The sequence below is a fragment of the Battus philenor genome, unplaced genomic scaffold (assembly GCF_028537555.1).
Source record: "Battus philenor isolate CCGP_79_NKW_IND1 unplaced genomic scaffold, ilBatPhil1.0.hap1 SCAF_1, whole genome shotgun sequence".
Taxonomy (NCBI): Eukaryota; Metazoa; Arthropoda; class Insecta; order Lepidoptera; family Papilionidae; genus Battus; species Battus philenor.
Window position 1 is genome coordinate 17,272,164 of NW_027181661.1, and position 20,014 is coordinate 17,292,177.

The 20,014-nt window shown below is 35.8% G+C and overlaps 2 protein-coding genes across 2 annotated transcripts; one reads left to right on the forward strand and one right to left on the reverse strand.

Moving 5' to 3' along the window:
• Positions 1-6,874: 6,874 nt before the first annotated feature.
• LOC137919803 (uncharacterized) lies at positions 6,875-14,553 on the reverse strand. Its single transcript, XM_068763003.1, has 2 exons — positions 14,467-14,553; positions 6,875-7,210 (listed from the first exon to the last, which is right to left on the reverse strand). The coding sequence occupies exons 1-2, from the start codon at positions 14,551-14,553 to the stop codon at positions 6,875-6,877; spliced, it is 423 nt and encodes a 140-aa protein (XP_068619104.1).
• A 2,312-nt stretch (positions 14,554-16,865) lies between these two features.
• On the forward strand, positions 16,866-18,209 carry LOC137919814 (lipase 3-like). Its single transcript, XM_068763014.1, has one exon. It carries the CDS (start codon positions 16,866-16,868, stop codon positions 18,207-18,209), a length of 1,344 nt encoding a protein of 447 aa, XP_068619115.1.
• The last annotated feature ends 1,805 nt before the right edge of the window (positions 18,210-20,014 follow it).

Below are 20,014 nucleotides of genomic sequence, written 5' to 3' on the forward strand. Positions count from 1 at the left end.
GTTTATTATAAATAAAATCGTCAATTCAAAAACTATTATATCTTTAAAATTACATTTGATTGAATATAACAATAAACGGACGTTACGTGGAGACGTCAAAAACAATTTTTTTTACAAATGTCCAGTTACAATTTAGTTATCTTACCAAAAAGATTATATAGGTAATGCATTATTATATATCAATCTGTTAATATTTGCTAACATGGTATATTTTAATTCTCTTGCAATTTTCAAAAATCGTTTTTTTTAAGCTTGGGTCTACGGCCAAATATACATTTTGGTAACGAATAACAAGTCCAATTTTTTTTTCCGAAAATTTTTTGTCACTATCATTTTAATATTTAATGGAATCAGGCGTTACCTCGCGGAAGTCCATCCTAAGTAAGGTGTAACATAACTCCTGAAGATGCACCGTGAAGGGGTGAAACACGTGTTGAGTAATTTGGCGATGGCGGTTGTGTGATTTGCATTGTTTGCCGCATACGCATTTATCAGCGGGCTGGCGGGCGATGCATTTCATTGCACGACTACCACTGCATGTGCGGAAGTAGCTAAATATTGGTCCTTTTCCTAATCATTTTAATAATTATTTTTTTTAAATTGATCATCATCGATCATGTGTGTGTGTGTGCGTGTGCGCGTGTGTGCGTGTGCGCGTGTGCGCGTGTAAGCGCGCGCGCCTTTGTTGTGTGTGTGTGTGTGTATGCTTATTTCATTGAATGAATGAATTTTAAATCTATTTAAAAACATTTAGAACATAACTAATACAACTTCGTAAAGTACTTGAAAAATTTACTTAGCCACTGACCGAAGTAAAACCTAAGTGGAAAATTCCTAACCTCGTTGTACGAGCAAATAAACTACGTGAATTTCTTTATGAGTGCAGTAAGCACGTCAGCCATTTGTTGAAGCAATCCGTTCGTGAGGGCAGTTATTTCATGTTGGAATGACTCTACATGAGTCTTGAATAGCAAGGTAGAAAATCTACCTTGTGATTGAATTCTGAATGTATTTCGTTACCATACTAATTCTTAAAAAACTTAAATAGGGTCAAGATACGGTTTATTTATCGATATTATTTTATACGTACAATTATCTATAGTTGTCAACTAACTGACCAGTGTTTTGAGGGTCACATTCCCCCCTGTTTTGCGTGGAGTAGGGACGTTACAATTACGGCTTAAAATGGTTAGGTTAGGTTAGGTTAGTTCTGTTTTTATTTCTCCTTTCTTACTTCATATTTTCTTTCATTTCTTATCTTCTTTCGTATATCAACTTTTTTTCTCATGTACATACTTGGTTTTTACAGCTTCTTTTATTTCATTTCCTGTAATAATAAATTTAATTTTACTTATTTAAATAATTTGCAATGCTTTTTAATGTTGTGATTTCATTTATTCAACATTGAAAATTTTAACAGAACTGTTATTGATCGTCAATTTCTTATTTTTTTTTATCTTTTTTATGTTTGACTTTACTCTGCATCGAAAGGTGTTATGGTTGTGGACAAGCAGAAAGAAACACCACAACAGCACATCTTTTAATGGAATTTAACACAGATTTATATATATACACTTTATCAGAAATCATTGTCAAGGATTCTTCTCTTTATTGGTGACTAAATATACTATTGTTAAAAAATATTTGTATTCCATACTTATTAATTTTTAACATGCTCAAAAATATATATATGATTTATATGGCTTTGAAATAGACATTATTAATGAACGTCTCTTTTAACCCGTTTGTGGAGACACTTTCATAAAATCCTGTCCTAGATGAATGTAAATATATAGAGACACCATATTGAATAACCGACGTTTTAGCCCAGAGATACCCACTACAAGTCCTCACCCAAAAATATCTATATTGGATACACTTTTTTTATTCTAATTGCTAATCGCTAGTGTTTATTTTTACAATATTTTTTTTTCCCTTTCACTAAACGCAGTCAGTTGGGAGAGGGTTGCCGCTAATTGATACGGATCTTTCTTCTCCCAGCTGCGAGGCACGACAGCGTTTTATAATTATTTACATTTTTTCTTACACAGTTTTCTCTTATGGGTAAATAAAACTAAAATTTATACATATTAACAATAAAATTTGTAAGTTTTACTTAGTTATATATTAGTTGGTACGTTATTTTATTTCAAGTCGCTGCCCAAGCGCTACAGACCGTTATATGCTTTTATGGGACATACTATAATCAAAATCTATATAATAATGCCAGGAGAATTGGCGTTCATAGTGTGGTACGCAGAGGAAGCAGCTGCCCATCCTCTGGCAACTTGTTTGTGAGCTGTGAAAGTCTTATATAATTAACGAACAAAGTGTGAATTATATAAGATGGTATTGCGAGAAACGAACCCGTGACGTTAGATCGTAATTTTAAGTTCTCAACCACTGTACTACCGCTGCTCTATTCAATAATCATGGATCAAAAAAAAAGGCAATCATATCCCTCACCCAGGACCCAAAGAAAGGAGTAGTTTTATTAAAAAGCCGAAACGATCGTGAGTAGTAATACCTTTTTGGTTATTTGGGACAATAATGCCGGTGCAAACACGTCGAGGCGGGGAGGCGGCCCGTTTACCTTATAAGAATATCTTTCCATTTATTTCATTGTATTCATTGTATTTTAGTTCGTGAAATATCTACGGACATCTTACGTAAAAATACCTGAATGTTATTTTACTAAGCGATTTTGTTATTTAAAATCTGTAAACAATATTTATCACAAAATCTTAAAATAGAGAATTTACAGCAAAATTTAATCGTTATTACTTCGAAAAGGAATAAAAATACAAATGTAAAATCTAATATATCATAAAAGCCTGTGAAATCTACAGAAAGAATAATGTTAATATCACAGATATTATCATAATATTATATTTGTTTAATTTAAACATTAAATAAGATCACCTAAAGGGAAATAGAGTTATACTCTGAGTTTCAGAGTAATAAGGATAAGAGAGTAATAAGGATCTCCGCAGAAGAATTAAGGCTACTGATAGGTCGAATAATTACACGTCTGAAGTGGCAGTGGCAGTGGCAGTGGACGTGGCACATTACTCGTGCAACCGATGGCCGTTGGGACCGAAAGGTTCTCAAGTAGCGTTCACGATATGGTAGACGCGGCGTGGGTGAACTCCTCACTAGGTAGACATAGTAAAGGTCACGGGAAGTCGCTGGGTGCGAGCAGCTTAAAACTGGTCATCGTATCGAGCTTTGTGGTAGTCCTATGTCTTGTAGTATGTGTCTATAGGCAGAAAGAAAAAAAATTAAAAAATAAGCGCCTGTCAGAATAATCGTAGCAAATAAACACGTCATTGATTTTGCCATTTCTGCGCCTGTGTATACCAAATAATATTTTACTAATACATTATTATTAATGAGCATTTACGAATTATGAGATAATTAGTTAATATAATGAACTCTACATTTATTTAGCACTCAATATTTGCTTTTGGATATTATAATCCATGATTGTGTTAATTTGTTTGTTATTATGTTCAATTTGTGTAAAGTGTGTATATTGTTTATTATTAATTCTGACATATTGGAATATTTTATTTAACTTCAATTTTTAATATAAATTATGTAATACATTAAATTAAAAATTGTTTTGTAAATAGAATAGAAATAATTACATTACTTTTGCTGTTAAAAATATACGAATTCTATTTACAAAACAGTTTAAATTATCTTTGAATAAATTTTTAAGTCTGCAATATTCTGTAAGCTCCTTTACAAAGAGCTCAGGTGGAATGGAGTCGCCATTGAAGACAATGAAGTTCTTTGTTATCGGCTCAACAGTTTTCACTTACCTTTAATATTTTATCAATAAGAGATATGTCTGAATGTCCTTCTTCGAATTAATCAAAGGTAAGTTGTTGTTACAGTGTTCTGTTATATGAGTTTAAAGATGTTTATGTGACGTGAAAAGTTAAAGAAAATAAGATATAACACAGTGCTTGTCAACCTTTTTCGTTGGCGTGCACTTTAATAAAACTTATTTTACAACAATCAAACTTTTGATAACTATGTTGCTGCTATATTCATATCATAATTTTTTATCGCCTAAACAAAATCGACGCGAGAATAATCCTTTTGTTGACACTCAACAGACTTAAAATATCGGTAAAAACGTAATAGGACTAAAATAATATGGCAACACATAACGAAATCAATCTTGCAGGTGTATAAATGTCCAAATAAGTTTGTCAATGAGGACGCCTGGCTAATAAAACTGACCAACACAAGATTAAATTCTCTCGAGCACTATTGTGTCTATGTTAAGAAATTATCTAAGAGTTTCAAGCCGAGATCCACTTATGGCAGCCCTGCCTGGTGACTTCATAGCACGACATCCCATCGCTCAGGAATCCTCGATCTTCGCCACCCTAAAAGAGGTCTTAAAAACATTACCCGAAGAATCTGAAAATGCCATTAGGGCATGAAAAAGTGATGGTATATCTTCATGAATCGGTCATAATATTTATTTCTTTTAGAAGAAATAATCTATATCCTAAAGTTCTGTACTCCCAAATCTAAGACAGATTTGATCAAACTTCACAGCTACTCCTATAAACATATATCGTATCTCTTAATAGAAGTCCATAAACAGACCCCCCGGAAATATATCTATGGGGGAATTTATCATAATCGCCTCGATTGGAAGGCAGATTGGCGATCATCGTTGGGTATTATTGTATCTCTGGAAACGTGAAGCAGTGATGATCATATATAAATTACGTGCATAGTGTAAATTATAAAAATGTATGCCGGGAATCGATCTTGTAAAATTCATGAAAATAGAGATATATATATATGTGATTTAATAATATAATATGTTACCGTGTTAATCCATGAGATGGATAGATGGATTCCTGTGGTTATTTATTCGTTCAGGAATGCGTAAACTTCACCATGTTCTGCATATTTCAAACCCTAATTTAGTATAGCGGGTGGATTTAATTGCACGAATAATATTTCAACCTTGCATTGTTTGAATATTCACTCCATGTTGATCGGTGTTCGTCGAAATGGTATCATGTTTTCGTTTATTTATATTTTTTGATAATAATTCGCTTACCTCTCTTCGGGGATAATTAGTTAGATGGTAGGAATCGCTCCTTTGGGATGAGGGTCGTATTTGCATTTATTTTTATGCGTTCAAACTACTCACGTTCATTTAAACAAGTTTACGGGGTTTTTGGCACTATTGCTTGTGACGATTCATTTTCGTTCACTCATTCCACATTCATTTCCAAACTCTCACCATAAACAGGGTTTATCAGAGTTATTACTGTAGATTTTTAAAAAAAATGATGACAAAATTTCTGGCCACCTACTTATGTAAAACAAGTTGTCTGAGTATGTTTTTTTTTAATATTGCTATTTTACAGCCAAAGTTATTCTAAATTGAAAATAAACCTGAACCGCAGAGGTTAACAATTCCTTCAAGGAGGTCACTACAATATGTTATTTCAATAAAATATTTTGTTGTAACAGATGGCGCAAATGTAATGTTATAATATGAACATGATTTAATTTTTATAAACATTGCCAAATGTCGTTGTATTTAGATATTTATAATGTAAATATACAGAGAATTAGTTGCTGATAAGCGGTGAAGCGATGTATATCTCAAAAATGTAATTATAGTTATTGTTTATTTAATACATTTTCAGTGTGTTGTTTTAACGCAGTGTGAAGTTAGTCGTCGTGTTCCATGTGTTCGAACAATCAAGCGTTTGGCTGAGTGCCTCGAGCAAACTTGTCCACTAGACACTTGAAAGCTAACATCAAAGAAGATATTGCCAATTTGGAGCCAGATGTTTTGCGATCAACAATATAAAATGCCGCGAAACAAGCGCAATTATGCATCAACTGGATATGCAGTCACTTGATATAATTTCATCAATCAATGTAAAATAAAGTTTAATAATAGAGACCTTATTTTGTAATTTTACCTCAAAATGGCCGCCGGTTTAAATTATGACATTACTTTTGCACCGTCGCAAGTAATCTTACTCGAATGTAAAAAAAAATCCACGAACATTTACGCTAGTATGTTACAAGTTTTAAAAACTTATAATTAACTATGCGATCATTTAAACTGCGGTAAACATTTCTGAACGTTGCCCGTTTAACAGTTGTTTCCGTCCTTTCGAAGTTTACCGCGCCGGGTAAAGTAATTTTTGGTTCAAACTTCCTGTAATTCACTCGCGAAACTGTTTCTCTGGAACAAGTTTTTTTTTTTATTCACAAATTCGTTTTAATAACACTTTTAGCAATAGTTCTTAGAGTGTTTATTAAATTAGTTTAAACGAACGATTTATAAAGTAGGTTACTGTCTACGTAATGTTATCATATCGTCATATACAACATATGATGATCTGTCCAACTACTTCTGTCTTTATCTATGTCGTCGATACATCCAGTGGAAGGCCGCCACGCCGCGTCTACCGGCTCTTGGTCGATAGTCGAGAACCGTCCGGCAACTATTGCTAACGGTTGCATAGTTTCCACCTGCTTGTTTTTAGCAATTATAACACCTAGCGAAGCAAAGGTTAAAAATTAGATTAAGAAAAAAAGAATATAATAACTTGACTATGAATAAGAATTTGTCTTTGTCTTTGTCTTTGTCTTTGTCTTTGTCTTTGTCTTTGTCTTTGTCTTTGTCTTTGTCCGTCTCCGTCATCCGTCGTCCTTCTCCGTCGTCCGCCATCCGTCATCCGTCGTCCGTCGTCCTTTGACTTCTCCGTCGTCCGTCGTCCTTCCCCATCCTCCGTCTCCGTCCTCCGTCTCCATCCTCCGTCTTCTCTCCGTCCTCCGTCGTCCGTCGTCCCTCTCCGTCGTCCGCCATCCGTCATCCGTCGTCCGTCGTCCGTCGTCCGTCGTCCGTCGTCCGTCGACCGACGTCCTTCTCTGTCCTCCGTCTCCGTCGTCTTTTTCCGTCCTCCTTCTCCTTCTTCCGTCGTCCGTCGTTCGTCACCTCATCGTCCTTTTCCGTCGTCCATCCTCCGTCTCCGTCGTCTTTTGCCGTCGTCCTTTTCCGTCGTCCGTCTTCCGTCGTCCTACTTCGTCGTCCGTCATCCGTCAACCGTCGTCCGTCGTCCGTCGTCCGTCGTCCGTCGACCGACGTCCTTCTCTGTCCTCCGTCTCCGTCGTCTTTTTCCGTCTTCCGTCGTCCGTCGTTCGTCACCTCATCGTAAAAGTTTAAGTAAGATGTATTTGATTGTAAAATATAATTTCTTTATTTGTTCTCCCAAATCGATTTCATCCCCTCCAAATAAACTCCCGTCCGTTGAAACTAATTTTTGCCAACGCTCTTTTCAATACTACAAACAGCCTTTTTACTGTATAGCCTTCAAGAACTTCTTTTCTTCGGTTTTTATATCCTCTATCGTGTCAGCGTCCTCGCATTGGCCTTTTGAATTTGCTTACAGCCAAAAGACATACGGAACCGTATTAGACGAATACGGTGGTTGCGGAACAATTTCAGTATAAATTTTAGCTCAAAAGTCGCGAAGAACAAATGCAGTGTGACATCGACCAATTTGACAGAGTATTTCTTAAATTAATACTAGAAACTTTCCTATCCCCATATTTGTAAAAATTTTGCAAATCAAAAGATGTTTAGTGTATATCTTAGATATGATTAATTCAGGCGAGATGCAGTGAAACGTTCAAGCAATGTTCAATACGCTTGTCCAAGCGATCAAAGGGTGTTACTAATACTAGTCTAATAGACCTTTCTTTCTTTTAATAGATTTCTATCTTTTTTTTATGGCACAAGGTATACGTATCAACGATAAATTTTCAATATATATATATATATATATATATATATATATATATATATATATATATATATATATATATATACGGAAAATAAAGTCGTTTCTGTTGACATATTATACAAAATTAATTGATTGATTTGTTACCGCTCCGGCATTGATTTTGTATTCTAGACCGCAAAAGGTTGTTTATAACGAAGGTGAATATATTGTTGATTAGCAATAAAAACTTTTTAAAGATGTAGCCGTGTGAATTTAACTTAAAAAAGCGACATTACTTTACGGTCCCCCTAAAATATATATATTCTAATACTCTGTTAAACAATGTGGGCACTATATTAATCTTAATAAAAGCTGTGCAAGTAGTTTTTACGTTTCCTCGGTAAGTAACAATATAATAACTTAGACCTCCACTGCTTTGTCGCATCCGTCACATTCACTTTATCGTTCTTCAATCTACCTTTTCGGATAATAATGGACCTCTGTGCGTATTTACTTCTCTACTCAGAGTATGTTCTAAAGATAATTACAATGGTAATTATCATTACCGAACTGGCAATTACTATCTGAAAGTATCGACATATTAAAATCGGCGTTCGAAATTCAATTCAAATTACCAATAAAAAATAAAAAGATATAAAAAGAACTCAAAAAAGTATTTATGACTGCAGTGGCCAGTATTATATTTTTCTGTAGCTTTTTTTAATCTATATTTATTTTAAATATGTTTAGTAGGAACAATTTTAATAGATTCAATAAATGCATCGCTACAATGTACTACATTATCATTCCTATCTTTCGCTCGTGGGGTGGCGAGTGATACGGTTGAAAGAATTAAAACTGTATAGAATAAGGTACTTAATAAACTCTGCACAAAATAAACTGTTAACTAATAATAAGAAATAGAAAAAGAAATATGTAATAAAGAATTAAGAAAGTAAAATAAATGTGTAAATAAAGATAAAATAAATGTAAGATAAAATTAAAGAATAAAAATAAATAAAATGTACCTAGCCACCTTAGAGTAAGAAGATGATGGAAGAAAGGCGAGGAAAGAAAGAAGGTATAAAAGAGCAAAACGAAAGATATTGTGAAGGACAAATGTAAAGACTGAAAGATATCGTGACGCGTGAAAGAGAGTTATAAATAAAGAAAAGACTGAAAAAAATATTGAACAATAAAGTCCCCGATCCCAAAAAGTTAGGGGTACGAGAAGCCCGCAATAGCGGGGGCCATAAAAAAAAAACTACATTACATACAGTAACGCGGAAATTCTTCCTGGACGCCGTCTCAGCCTATCGCGTGCTCCGCAGTGTCGAGGTGGATGCGGTCTTAGTCCAGCTCTTCACGGGGCACGGGGGGTTCTCTGAGTACCTTCACAGGTTCAAGCTCAAGGAGGACCCCTCGTGCTTCTGTGAACTGGGCGTGGACTAGACCTTGATCCACCTTGTAGCCCACCGTCCCGCGTTCGGAGGACTTCGGTACGATTCGAAAGCAGGTTGAGTTAAAAAATAAGTGAGGACACTATCGTCTCATTAATAGAAGAAAAACCTGACAGGCCAGTGTTCCTTGATTATTTCAAAAAAATAGCAAAACCTGTAGTAAATGTAAATAAAACTAATACAGGTAGAAGCTAAAAATAATTAGAAATAATTATAAATTATAAAAACTATGTAATCTGTGATAAAATGTAAAATAACCAAATTATAAAATGTAAAATGAAAGATAAGATAAAGTAAAAATAATGAGATAACCAAAAGCTGTGATAGTAAGGAACGAGGCGAAGGTAGTGAGGCGATGAATGAACGATAGAAAGTAAGTAAAAGAAAGATAGAAATTGTAGAATGTAAGTATTAAAAAGATAGATCATGTGAAGTATGCCAGAAGAGCACGGAAATAGAAAAGAAAAGAAAGTGAATCATTAAAAGATAGAAACGTCCCTGTCCCGTAAATAAGATAGGAGAACGAAAGGCCCCCCATAGCGGCGGCCATTAAAAAAATGTACTACTTTAAAAAAAATTCTAATAATAATAGAACACCCTGATTACTACATAACCTTAGTTAGATAGCTCAAGGTCGATTACGCTTCGCCATGTCTCTCTTGACACGGCGCCGTGGTAACTAAAACAGATAATATTTACATAAAATATATATACGCACCTTCAATTATTTAAATTACATATACATAAATAATGGTTATACAATAGATAGGATATACTGAGACCTAAAATGAGATTAATACTTTCATTAGGAATAAGAGAAAGAATGTCTTGTGTTAATACAAAATGACCGTAGATTGCAACTTTCAGTGAGAAACACTGCAGCCCTTAAAATTTCTCTGTGCACTAATTAAAACTTTGTCCCGGGTGTGAATTTTTAATTGAATAGGCACCCCCGAATAGGCACCCTGTGGAGAAACTGTACTGTATTAAGTCGTGGCCATTTATTATAAATGTTGAATTAGCTAATGTATTTTTATTACGTATTATAATAACATACTTATTCATAACTGTATCTGTATTAAAAATTAGCTGCCTCCTGCTTGGACCGTGTGACTCAATGTTTTTAATCGTGTAAAGTATTATATACGTATACTAAATGTTTTATATTCAAAAATAATTTTAACAAATTTATTTTTATACGGTTTTATTTAGTTCGACCCGTACGGAAATTGTTTATTTATTTGGGTCAAAATTAGAAATTGAAATTTAAGCACCTTCCCGTTGTCAGATTAATCTGAAATTTGGTACACACATTTAATTTAGATGACAATACAATATAATAAAATCAATAACATTATAAATCTAAGATGGCTGCCGATACAAAATGGCGGATTACATATTTTTCCTTAACCCCCTCAATATGGGTATCAAATGAAAGGGCTACACTAGTAAAACACGATGATTATGTCAAAATTTAAAATTCAAGATGGACGCCGTTCCAATATGGCGGACTAGGTACATATTTTTACACAACCACCACAATTTTGAATTGAATTTTGAGACTATGTCATATAAACATGCATTTTTATGACACCATTCTTGCCTGCTCCTCTCTTTTATGCAGAATTTCGTAAACTTATATTACCATAATTATGCTTTACTCGGTGTAAGTAATATTTCTACAAAAGTTAGTCTCTAAACATCGTGGTTCCAGAGATATCGTGATGAATGTGTATTTAGGAGGAAATCTTATATGTCGTTATAGACAATTCGTAAATGCTTGAACGTCGTCGCTTACAGAGGAATTTATAAAAAGATCAAGGTCATATCTAATAGATTTAGGCGTTACCTTGCGGAAGTCCATCCTAGCTAAGAAAGGAACTAATATATAACTACTTCCGTTAAGCAGCAGTAGTCGTGCAATAAAGTGCACCGTCCGCTAGCCCGCTGATTAATGCGCGTGCGGCAAATAACGCGAAACACAACACCCCAGTAAGGTGTTTGGCACTGGTCGGTGTAACATCTCCTGAGTAAGAAACAGGTGTAGAGTGAATGAGCGGTAGTAGTTGTGTTTCGCATTGTTTGCCGCATGCGCATTTATTAGCGGACGGGCGGGCGTTGCACTTCATTGCACGACTACTGCTGCATAGCGAAAGTAGCTATATATTTGTCCTTTTCTTAGATCAAGATCACTCAAGAGAGCAATGGAGAGGGCTATGGTCGAAGGTTCGCTGCGATATTGAAGCAAAAATTAGAAGATCTGCAAAATAACTAAGATCACCGACTTGTTCGTAAAATTTCTGGTCTAAGTGGCAGTGGGTGAGCATATCGCTCATGTAACGCATGGACGTTGAGGTCGAAAGGTTCTTGAGTGGCGACTACCGTACTAGCCGGTAGAGGCGGCGTAGATAGGCCCCTACTTGGTAGACCGACGACATATTTAAGGTCACAGGAAGTTGCTATGGGTCGTTTATCAGCTGAAGAGACGAAAAAGAAAGAGATAAAAACAGAAATGTTAAATTATATTAGGGTACTAACGAACGATGTAGTCAACTGTCAAACGCGCGAAGTTCACATCGAACTGTCAAATGCGAAAAGTTTAATGTTCATTACTTTTTCTGATAACTTAAGTTGATAATTTTCTATAGTCTTAGGACTTTTAAAAGATGAATGAATTATTCCATTTCTCAAATTATAGCGAGACAAAGTACAATTGCATTTAAGTTTTTTTTTTTAATTTTTTTAAACAAAGAATACATTACAAGTCTGGTACACAGGTTAAATTACATATAGCTGAACGGCAAACTGCGAAATTGAACCGGAATCATTTATAAATTGGGGAATACAAGGAGACGGGTGGTCCTGAATTTTCCATGAGCTCTGCATTGGTTAATCTTATTGGTTTATCTCATTTCACTTTCACGGTTGAAAAAAAAACAATTGTAGTCACTTCGATATGATTATTCGTGATATATTTTAAACCACATATTTAATATCAACATATGTAAAGAAGATTCTCGATCGCTGAACTACGAAATACCTTTAAGGTCAATATACCTCAGTCTCTTAAGTCGAAGGTCAACTAAAGATACTAGACCAGAGATGACTTGTGATAATGGAACATGTTATTTCACTTCATGCCACATTAGCTATTAAGAGAGCTATATTCGAAATTTTCTTACGAGATCGAAGCAATGAGGAAATCCGTAGGCGATCAAACGCTAGCGATATACCTCAGAGTTCGCAAGTCCAAGTCCATCTAGCTGAACAGATGCTGCAAAACCTCTCCCAAAGATATCTATGGTGTGATATACCATAATCGCCATGCTTGGCAGAATTATTGGCGATCACAATGAGGTGATGTAAGCAGAGGACGTCTTTCATCCTCTGGATAACTATTTATGAGCATTGGCAATTATATATAATTAATAAGACCGTATCAAGCGACCAGCGATGGCAAGTATAAGTCCACCATTTCCGGGCTAACACTACTTAATGACACTAGGGTTTAAGTTCATGGATCGGTGACAAAGGAACTGCAAGTGAAGCACCATATATCGGTTCACGAACTGGACAGACGAGTTTGTTAAGATCGTTGGATAACGCTAGAAGCAGATGGAGTCTCTCCGGTTTTATTAGTAAACTTAAGGAAGTTCTATATTGGATTTTCTTCAAAAGAGAATCACATATTAATGCAACTTCAAGTTAATGTTGCTTTAAAGGAATCTTTTGTGCAGTCAATAGGAGCTTTGACACGATAACTACGATAAAATAAAATAAAATAAAATTACTACTCGTATAAATAATGCAGCAAACTTTACATTGAAGAAATCAAGACAGTCTGTTAGATACCAACTTATGCAATTATTTCGAGGCATGTTAAAAATTATTAAGGTTCAATTAAATGGTGCAAAAGTAATGTCATAATTTTAACCCATAGTCATTTTGTGTATAGAATAAAAAAAAATTATTGTGTTGTTGAAAAAAGTTTATTTAAAAGTATAATATTAATAGAATTAATAGTTAAAAATTGCATCGCTCTAGTGGCCAATTCCCGAGTAGATGAATAATTGCACTCGTTTAATGATATTTTATATTGTTGCCCGCAAAACATCTAGCTCCAAATTGGCGATATCTTCTTCAATGTTAGTTTTCAATGCTAGTAAAATGCGTGGTTTTATTACCACTACTTGTGACATCTTTAGTGGATCGGTTTGCATGAGGCGCTTAGCAAAACTCTTGTGTTTTGGAACGTATGGAGCACGGCGAAAATTCAAAACTGTAAATTTCTCAAGCTATCAGTACCAATAATTTCACGTTTTTTTTTGTATCACTCTATCGCTTGTTGAAAACTAATTCTCTATATATCTTTATTATTAAAGTCAAAACATAGTGATATTTGTAGAAATTAAGACACATTTACAAAATGACATTACTTTTGCGCCACCTACAAAAAAAATAATGCCGTGTGACGTCCGCTGTATCCTCTCTGAGAAAAGACCTCTGTCTCAACAATGGGATCAGTTCTATGCTAATGTATATATACATATAATTGTTATTTTAACAATGTCTTTTTTGGTATAAAATAAATAAGTGTGTTTGTTTGTGGAAAATTTTTAAAATAAAAAAGTCAACGTATTACGAATAAAAATAATATTTGTTTGTATCATCTAAATTGAATCTTCGAGAAGGGAATGTTTGATGCAATAAGCGAATGTTACTGAAAATCAAAACCTTAAGAATTGGGGTGAATTTTTTATAAGGGACTCAGGTAAGGCACGGGGTGCGGGGGCGCGGGAGGGCAAAGTCGCCAGCTAGGTTTGCATATTGCATTAGATTTAAATTGTTTACGTCGTTAAGAACGAAACTTCTCCCGGAGTGGGCGGTTGTAACTTCCTCTGAGTGTCGGCGAAATTTAATTCACCGTAAATTTCTATTAAAGTAATTTTATACAGCTCTTGTATTTATTAACACATAAAAATGTGATTTTTTTTAACCTCAAAACCTATTTTTTTTACTAATTATGCTTATGTATATACGAATGTCTGAAAAAAAATCACTAAAACATCCACAGCGCCGGGTTTCGTCCGGCCTAAGTAGAATAAAGGCGAGATACTCGGATCCGAGTGAGCGGCACCTAGCTAATGACCAAAAATGTATTAACAATCGTTTATGAAATCCATTTATAATAAACAAAACTATTTTATAGTAACTCTCACTTTTGACTCGTATGTCATAAGAGAGTTCTCATATATTCTTCTACTCTTCTGTAAAACTCCAACTCCAATCTCCTTCATTTTCTTCATCTCTTTATGCAATATATGTGCTTGTATGTAAGTAGATTTCCGGTGTAATCTTTGAGACTCTATCATCATCACCCTTTCACCTATGGTCTTCCCTCATTAATATCCATAAAGAATAATTGGTAGCAGCCTTCATCCAACGTCTGATGATCTTAACGTGGATTCATCTATTCTTCTTGCAGGGGGGCATCTTTCAAAACACTAACTGGTTCGTGGCCCCAATTCTATTCCTATATGATCCTTTGGTTATCTGTGTACTATGATTCGATCTTTTACCACAAAGACTTCTCCGTGGCTCGTTCAGCGACTACAATCTTGCTGATGAGGAAAGTGGGAGACCACATTCATGCAATATATTGAATTCCAAACTCGATAATCCAGCTTACAAAAAACCTGTTAAATTTGATTCTTAACTTCTCAAATATTTAATTGTATATATTGACAGTACCGTTCAACTTACCGGAACTTCTCAAGAAAAAATCTACTGCAGAATCTCTTGATGAGTTGACCCGGCACATTGTCCTAAACCTCAAGGCATTTAACGGTCTGTAGCGCTTGGGCAGCGACTTGAAATAAAATAATGTACGAACTAATATATAATTGAGTAAAACTTACAAATTTAATTGTTAATATGTATAAATTTTAGCTGTATTTACCTATAAGAGAAAATTGTGTAAGAGCAATTGTAAAAATTATATAACGCTGTCGTGCCTCGCAGCTGGGAGAAGAAAGGTCCGTATCAAATAGCGGCAAGCTTTTCCCTTCTCTTTAATATTGTATAAAAATATTAGCGATACAAATTAGAATTAATATAAAAAATATATTGACAGTTAAGGCGAGAATTCACGGTATTCTTAAAATATCAGATATAATTTTTTTTTGAGGCGATGGGTGCCCACTGCAAAGATCGCTCCACCAAAGACCGCCACGTTGACCAGACCAGTGCCCACATCTAGCGACTTCCGGCAACCTTAACTAAGTCCACTTAGTGGGGGCCGCGTCCACTGACTCAGGGCCGCCACTCGAGAACCTTTCGGCCCCGCCCTTCATCAGTTAAACGTGCGATATATCACTCCTACTGTCACTTTAGACGATGAAATCTTCAAGCTATCTTGGTTCTTCTACGGATCTCCTAATTTCATAGCCTTCGATATCGTACTCTGGCTGATCTTAAGGCTTCTTGGGGTCCTTCGTAAGTGACCACGTCTCGGATCCGTACGTGATCACCGGCAACACACATTGATCAAGGACCTTCGTCTTCTTATATTAAGATATTTTGGACGAGAAGAGGTTTAGTAACTTCTATAACGCTGTCCATCCGAGTTGAATTCAGCGAGTGATCGCTTTCTCTAAGTTTGATTTAAGCAGAACGATTTACCCCAGGTATATTAGTCGTCTACAACTTCGAGCATATTAATATATTTGTTTTCCTCTTTGGTACTATGTTAATGATCATTTGTGTGGAGAATTTCTGAAGAGCCAATTTGTTAGAAACTAAACGAGACGAAACGAGTTAAATTTAGCTTCTCTAATATGACTTCGTTGAAATTTATAATAGGGCTACAATAGTTCTAAAACCGACTTGATCTAACAGTCTAGAACAATCTTTAGTTTTTTTTTATACTTTATGTCACTGTGAAATAGTTTCTAAACTTATAAAGGATGCTTACACGGCTGAAATCCCTTTAGCCCATACTAACCGTTTTCCTACTGCTTCTACAGTTCCTTCTTTAGTTTCCTGGTAACTATAGCTTGGTAGTCTTCAATATTTATTAGGTATCTATTCATCGCTTGATATAAGGCTAGGTGGAAGTTTTGCTTTACCTGTTATCAATGACATAAATATATAGGTTAGTAAATATACTTTTTAATACGATACCTGATCTTAAATTTTCTACATCCATCACGGGTTTAATGTGATTAATAATAAAAATGATTTTAATAAAGAAAGAAGAGAGCAATGTATAATGTTCGTGTAATTGAACTGTATAATATTATTTAAAATTTCTTTTCAAACGAAAGTATTATGAAACATTACACTTTGGATACAATGTGACTTCATTGTATGCGATGTCACCTTTGCATACTCAACAATCGATGTATCACCATTGTTCTCTCACCTAACATATACAATGTTTCTATTAACTACATCAAGTTATTGATAATGTAAAACAAACCTCGGCTAGTTGTCAGGCGATCGCGCTCTTGAGCGCCAACGAGCTACCATGAGGAGACTTATATTATTTTCAATAATTTTAATTGGTCTACATAAAAACGGCGAAGCAAAAGGTTTCTTCGGATACGTTACGGAGAAGATGAGTGACTTCGCAAATTCCGTAGTGACCACCTTGAAAAATCTAGGCAAAAGGGTAACCAGGTTTTTTCAAGAACACGTTACAATCAAAAAGGGCATCAGCATGTCACCCAGAAAAACAAGATATTGGATACAGAGCACTTTGAAACCAAGAGATCTGGTCAGAGACAGCATTGCGGTAGCGTCTGTAAGAACAAATCGTTTAAAAACGAAACCGGAACCGATGTCATTTATGGATACACCCCAGCTGATAACCTTGCACGGTAAGAGAGCCGAATCACATATCGTGCTGACAGAAGATGGTTACCTCTTAACATTGCATCGCGTTATAGTACCTAACGTTCGGAGCACGTCGGAAATTAAAAACAACACCGTTCTGCTGCACCATGGACTCTTAGGCAGTTCCGCGGACTGGATCCTGCTTGGAGCGAAGAAATCTTTACCCTATCTCCTATCCAACTTGGGCTACGACGTCTGGATGGCAAACGCGAGAGGTAACGTTTACTCCAGAGGGCACGTGACAAAAAGCGTCAACTCTTCAGAGTTTTGGAGATTCTCTTGGCAAGAAATGGGTCAGTATGATTTACCGGCAATAATTAATTACATCAGGCTTGTTAAAAACACCAGCGACCCGATCAATTACGTAGGACATTCAATGGGAGCGACTGCTCTTCTAGTGTTATTGTCCACGGCACCAATTTTTAATACGTATATAAGGATAGGAATTCTACTGGCACCTTTAGCATTTATGGTCAACAGTCAAGGACCATTAAGAATGTTTTGCCCAGTTGCTTCCAGACCTCCGCCACTTCTTCTCCAAGTTATGGGTAACGGAGAATTCATGCCATCGAAAGTGACTCCTGACTGGCTCACCTTCAGACATTGCGCTGGTCCGCAAATATTTTGCAGGAATCCGCTACTGTTTCTCGCGGGTAGAATACTTCGAAGTCGCATGTGGGATGAGGGTTTGAAGGCAAGAGTGCTCAACCATGTGCCAGCTGGTGGTTCAACATACACCATTCTGCATTACGCACAAATAGCAAAAAATGGGAAATTTCACAAGTTCGGTGATATCATCACAGAGTTTCCATTGAACAGAATAAGCCTACCCATAGCTTTAATAAGTTCTAGTGACGACTGGTTGGCGACAGTACCTGATGTAAAACGATTGTACTTTGGACTATCGAATCCAATTGATCATTATGTAATTAGAAATGGAAATTTGAGTCACACGGAATTCGTTTGGGGACCTACAGCAAATGTCCTTGTGTTCTCAAAAGTTATAGATTACATTGAAAACGGATTAAGTTTGAGTGTCATTAAACTTAACGAAGTTAAGAAATGATGTTAAATATATATCATTTGTTAGTTTTTTATTGTGTAAATGTATTATTAATCATTTTATAATTTGTGAAAATAAATTTAATTGTACGTTTCGTTTTTGTTTCGCCGTATTAACAGCGCCTCACGAAGACAAAGCGCCGAATTAAATCGGCTAGTGGGGGGATAGATTTCTTTTTATTGCTTCCCTCGCCTGATGGGAAAAGTTTTATTTAGTTGCTAAACCATTTCGCAGGATTTTAGCTAATTCTCCATTAACATTGAGAATATATACTTTCATAGTGTGAGGATCAAGCGTTAATACTTGAACTTTGCTTGATGATCTTTCTCCTAGTATTTTTTTATATATTCAGCGTATTTATGTATTCATTGACTAGATTAGATCTTATATAGATTACCAGCAATCATCTAATTTGTAAAAAGAATCACAGTATATTATTAATAAAGATCTAGTAAATTGTGCGCAAGATTTGCCATGGATGCGATGGCATACGGTTCCGAGACGTGTTAACTTACGACGGGCGTGATAAGAAGACTCAAGGTAACCCAGAAAGCAATGAATATGGTTATGCTCGGAGCATATCGCTCGTGCAACTGGCCGTCAGGGTCGAAAGGTACTCGAGTGGCGACCACGTGCCGGTAGACGCGGCGTCGGCAAGCCCTCAACTAGGTAGACCGACAGCATATTTAAGGTAGCGGTAAGTCACCGGATGAGGGTAGCGGAAGATCAGTCATCATGGCGATCATAAGGGCGTCCACAGACAAAGACATACATATATACAGACATAAAGAAGTTTCTGGAATGGAGATAACGAACTGTCAAGCGCAACTTATAACTTCCATTTACTAAGTGGACAGACATCTCTGTTAAAGTCATCAGATGACTAATTATGCCTCTTTTAACTGCACCTTTTGCTAAGTTTTAGGAATGCCTCCCATCCATTGCCCAAAACTGGACATTTTACGATTGAAATTTTGATGATGCTATCTATGATTCTGCCCTACTTGTTTGTACGCTTGATGTCGTTTTTAACCACTCCTTTTGGTAATTATTGAAGATAGGAAGGGGGGGGGGGGTAAATCCAAAAGCCTACGTACTTCGGCTGAAATGTTAATGATGACGATCTCATTTTACATTTACGTAAGTAACTTTAACACTGCTGCCAAAAGGCGAAAGAAATAACACTGAAACTAAAATAATAAAAATTTAATAAATAAGATAAAATACAAGTATGAAGGAGATGAATAAAAATAAAAACTGTAATAAAGGTAAGATAAAACTGTAAGATTTTGGGAGCGAAAGCGAAGGAAGAAAGGAGACTAGTAAGCTAGGAGAGTGCTAGACATTGTGATGAAAGATAAAGAACGAATGAATGATAATGCGACGAAAGTATGAAGTAAGAATGTGAAGAAAATTAGTAATATAAATAAAAGAACCTGTCCTTGTCCACCAGATAGGGGTGGACGTGAGGTCCCCAATAAAGGAAGCCACAAAAAATTATTAGCAGCGAAACCTCATCACATAGTCGTATGGTATATTAACATATATTTAATGGAATCAGGCGTTACTTTGCGGAAGTCTACCCTAAGTAAGAATAGAACCAATATTTAGCCACTTCCGCACATGCAGACGTAGTCGTGCTGCAAAATGCACTGCCCGCCAGCCCGCTGATAAATGCGCATGCGGCAAACAATGCGAATTACACAACTGCTACCATAACACGTGTTTCACCACTCCACGGGGCATCTTCAGGAGTTATGTTACACCGATAAATGCCAAGTACAGAGTCTCTGTCACTGTGACTTTGT

Coding starts and splice junctions, on each gene's coding strand:
- LOC137919803 (XM_068763003.1), bottom strand. CDS start 14,553: ATGAAGAAAATGAAGGAGATTGGAGTTGGAGTTTTACAGAAGAGTAGA. Junction 7,211..14,466: donor TTATGACATACGAGTCAAAA/GTGAGAGTTACT, acceptor TTTTACGATGAG/GTGACGAACGACGGACGACG.
- LOC137919814 (XM_068763014.1), top strand. CDS start 16,866: ATGAGTGACTTCGCAAATTCCGTAGTGACCACCTTGAAAAATCTAGGC.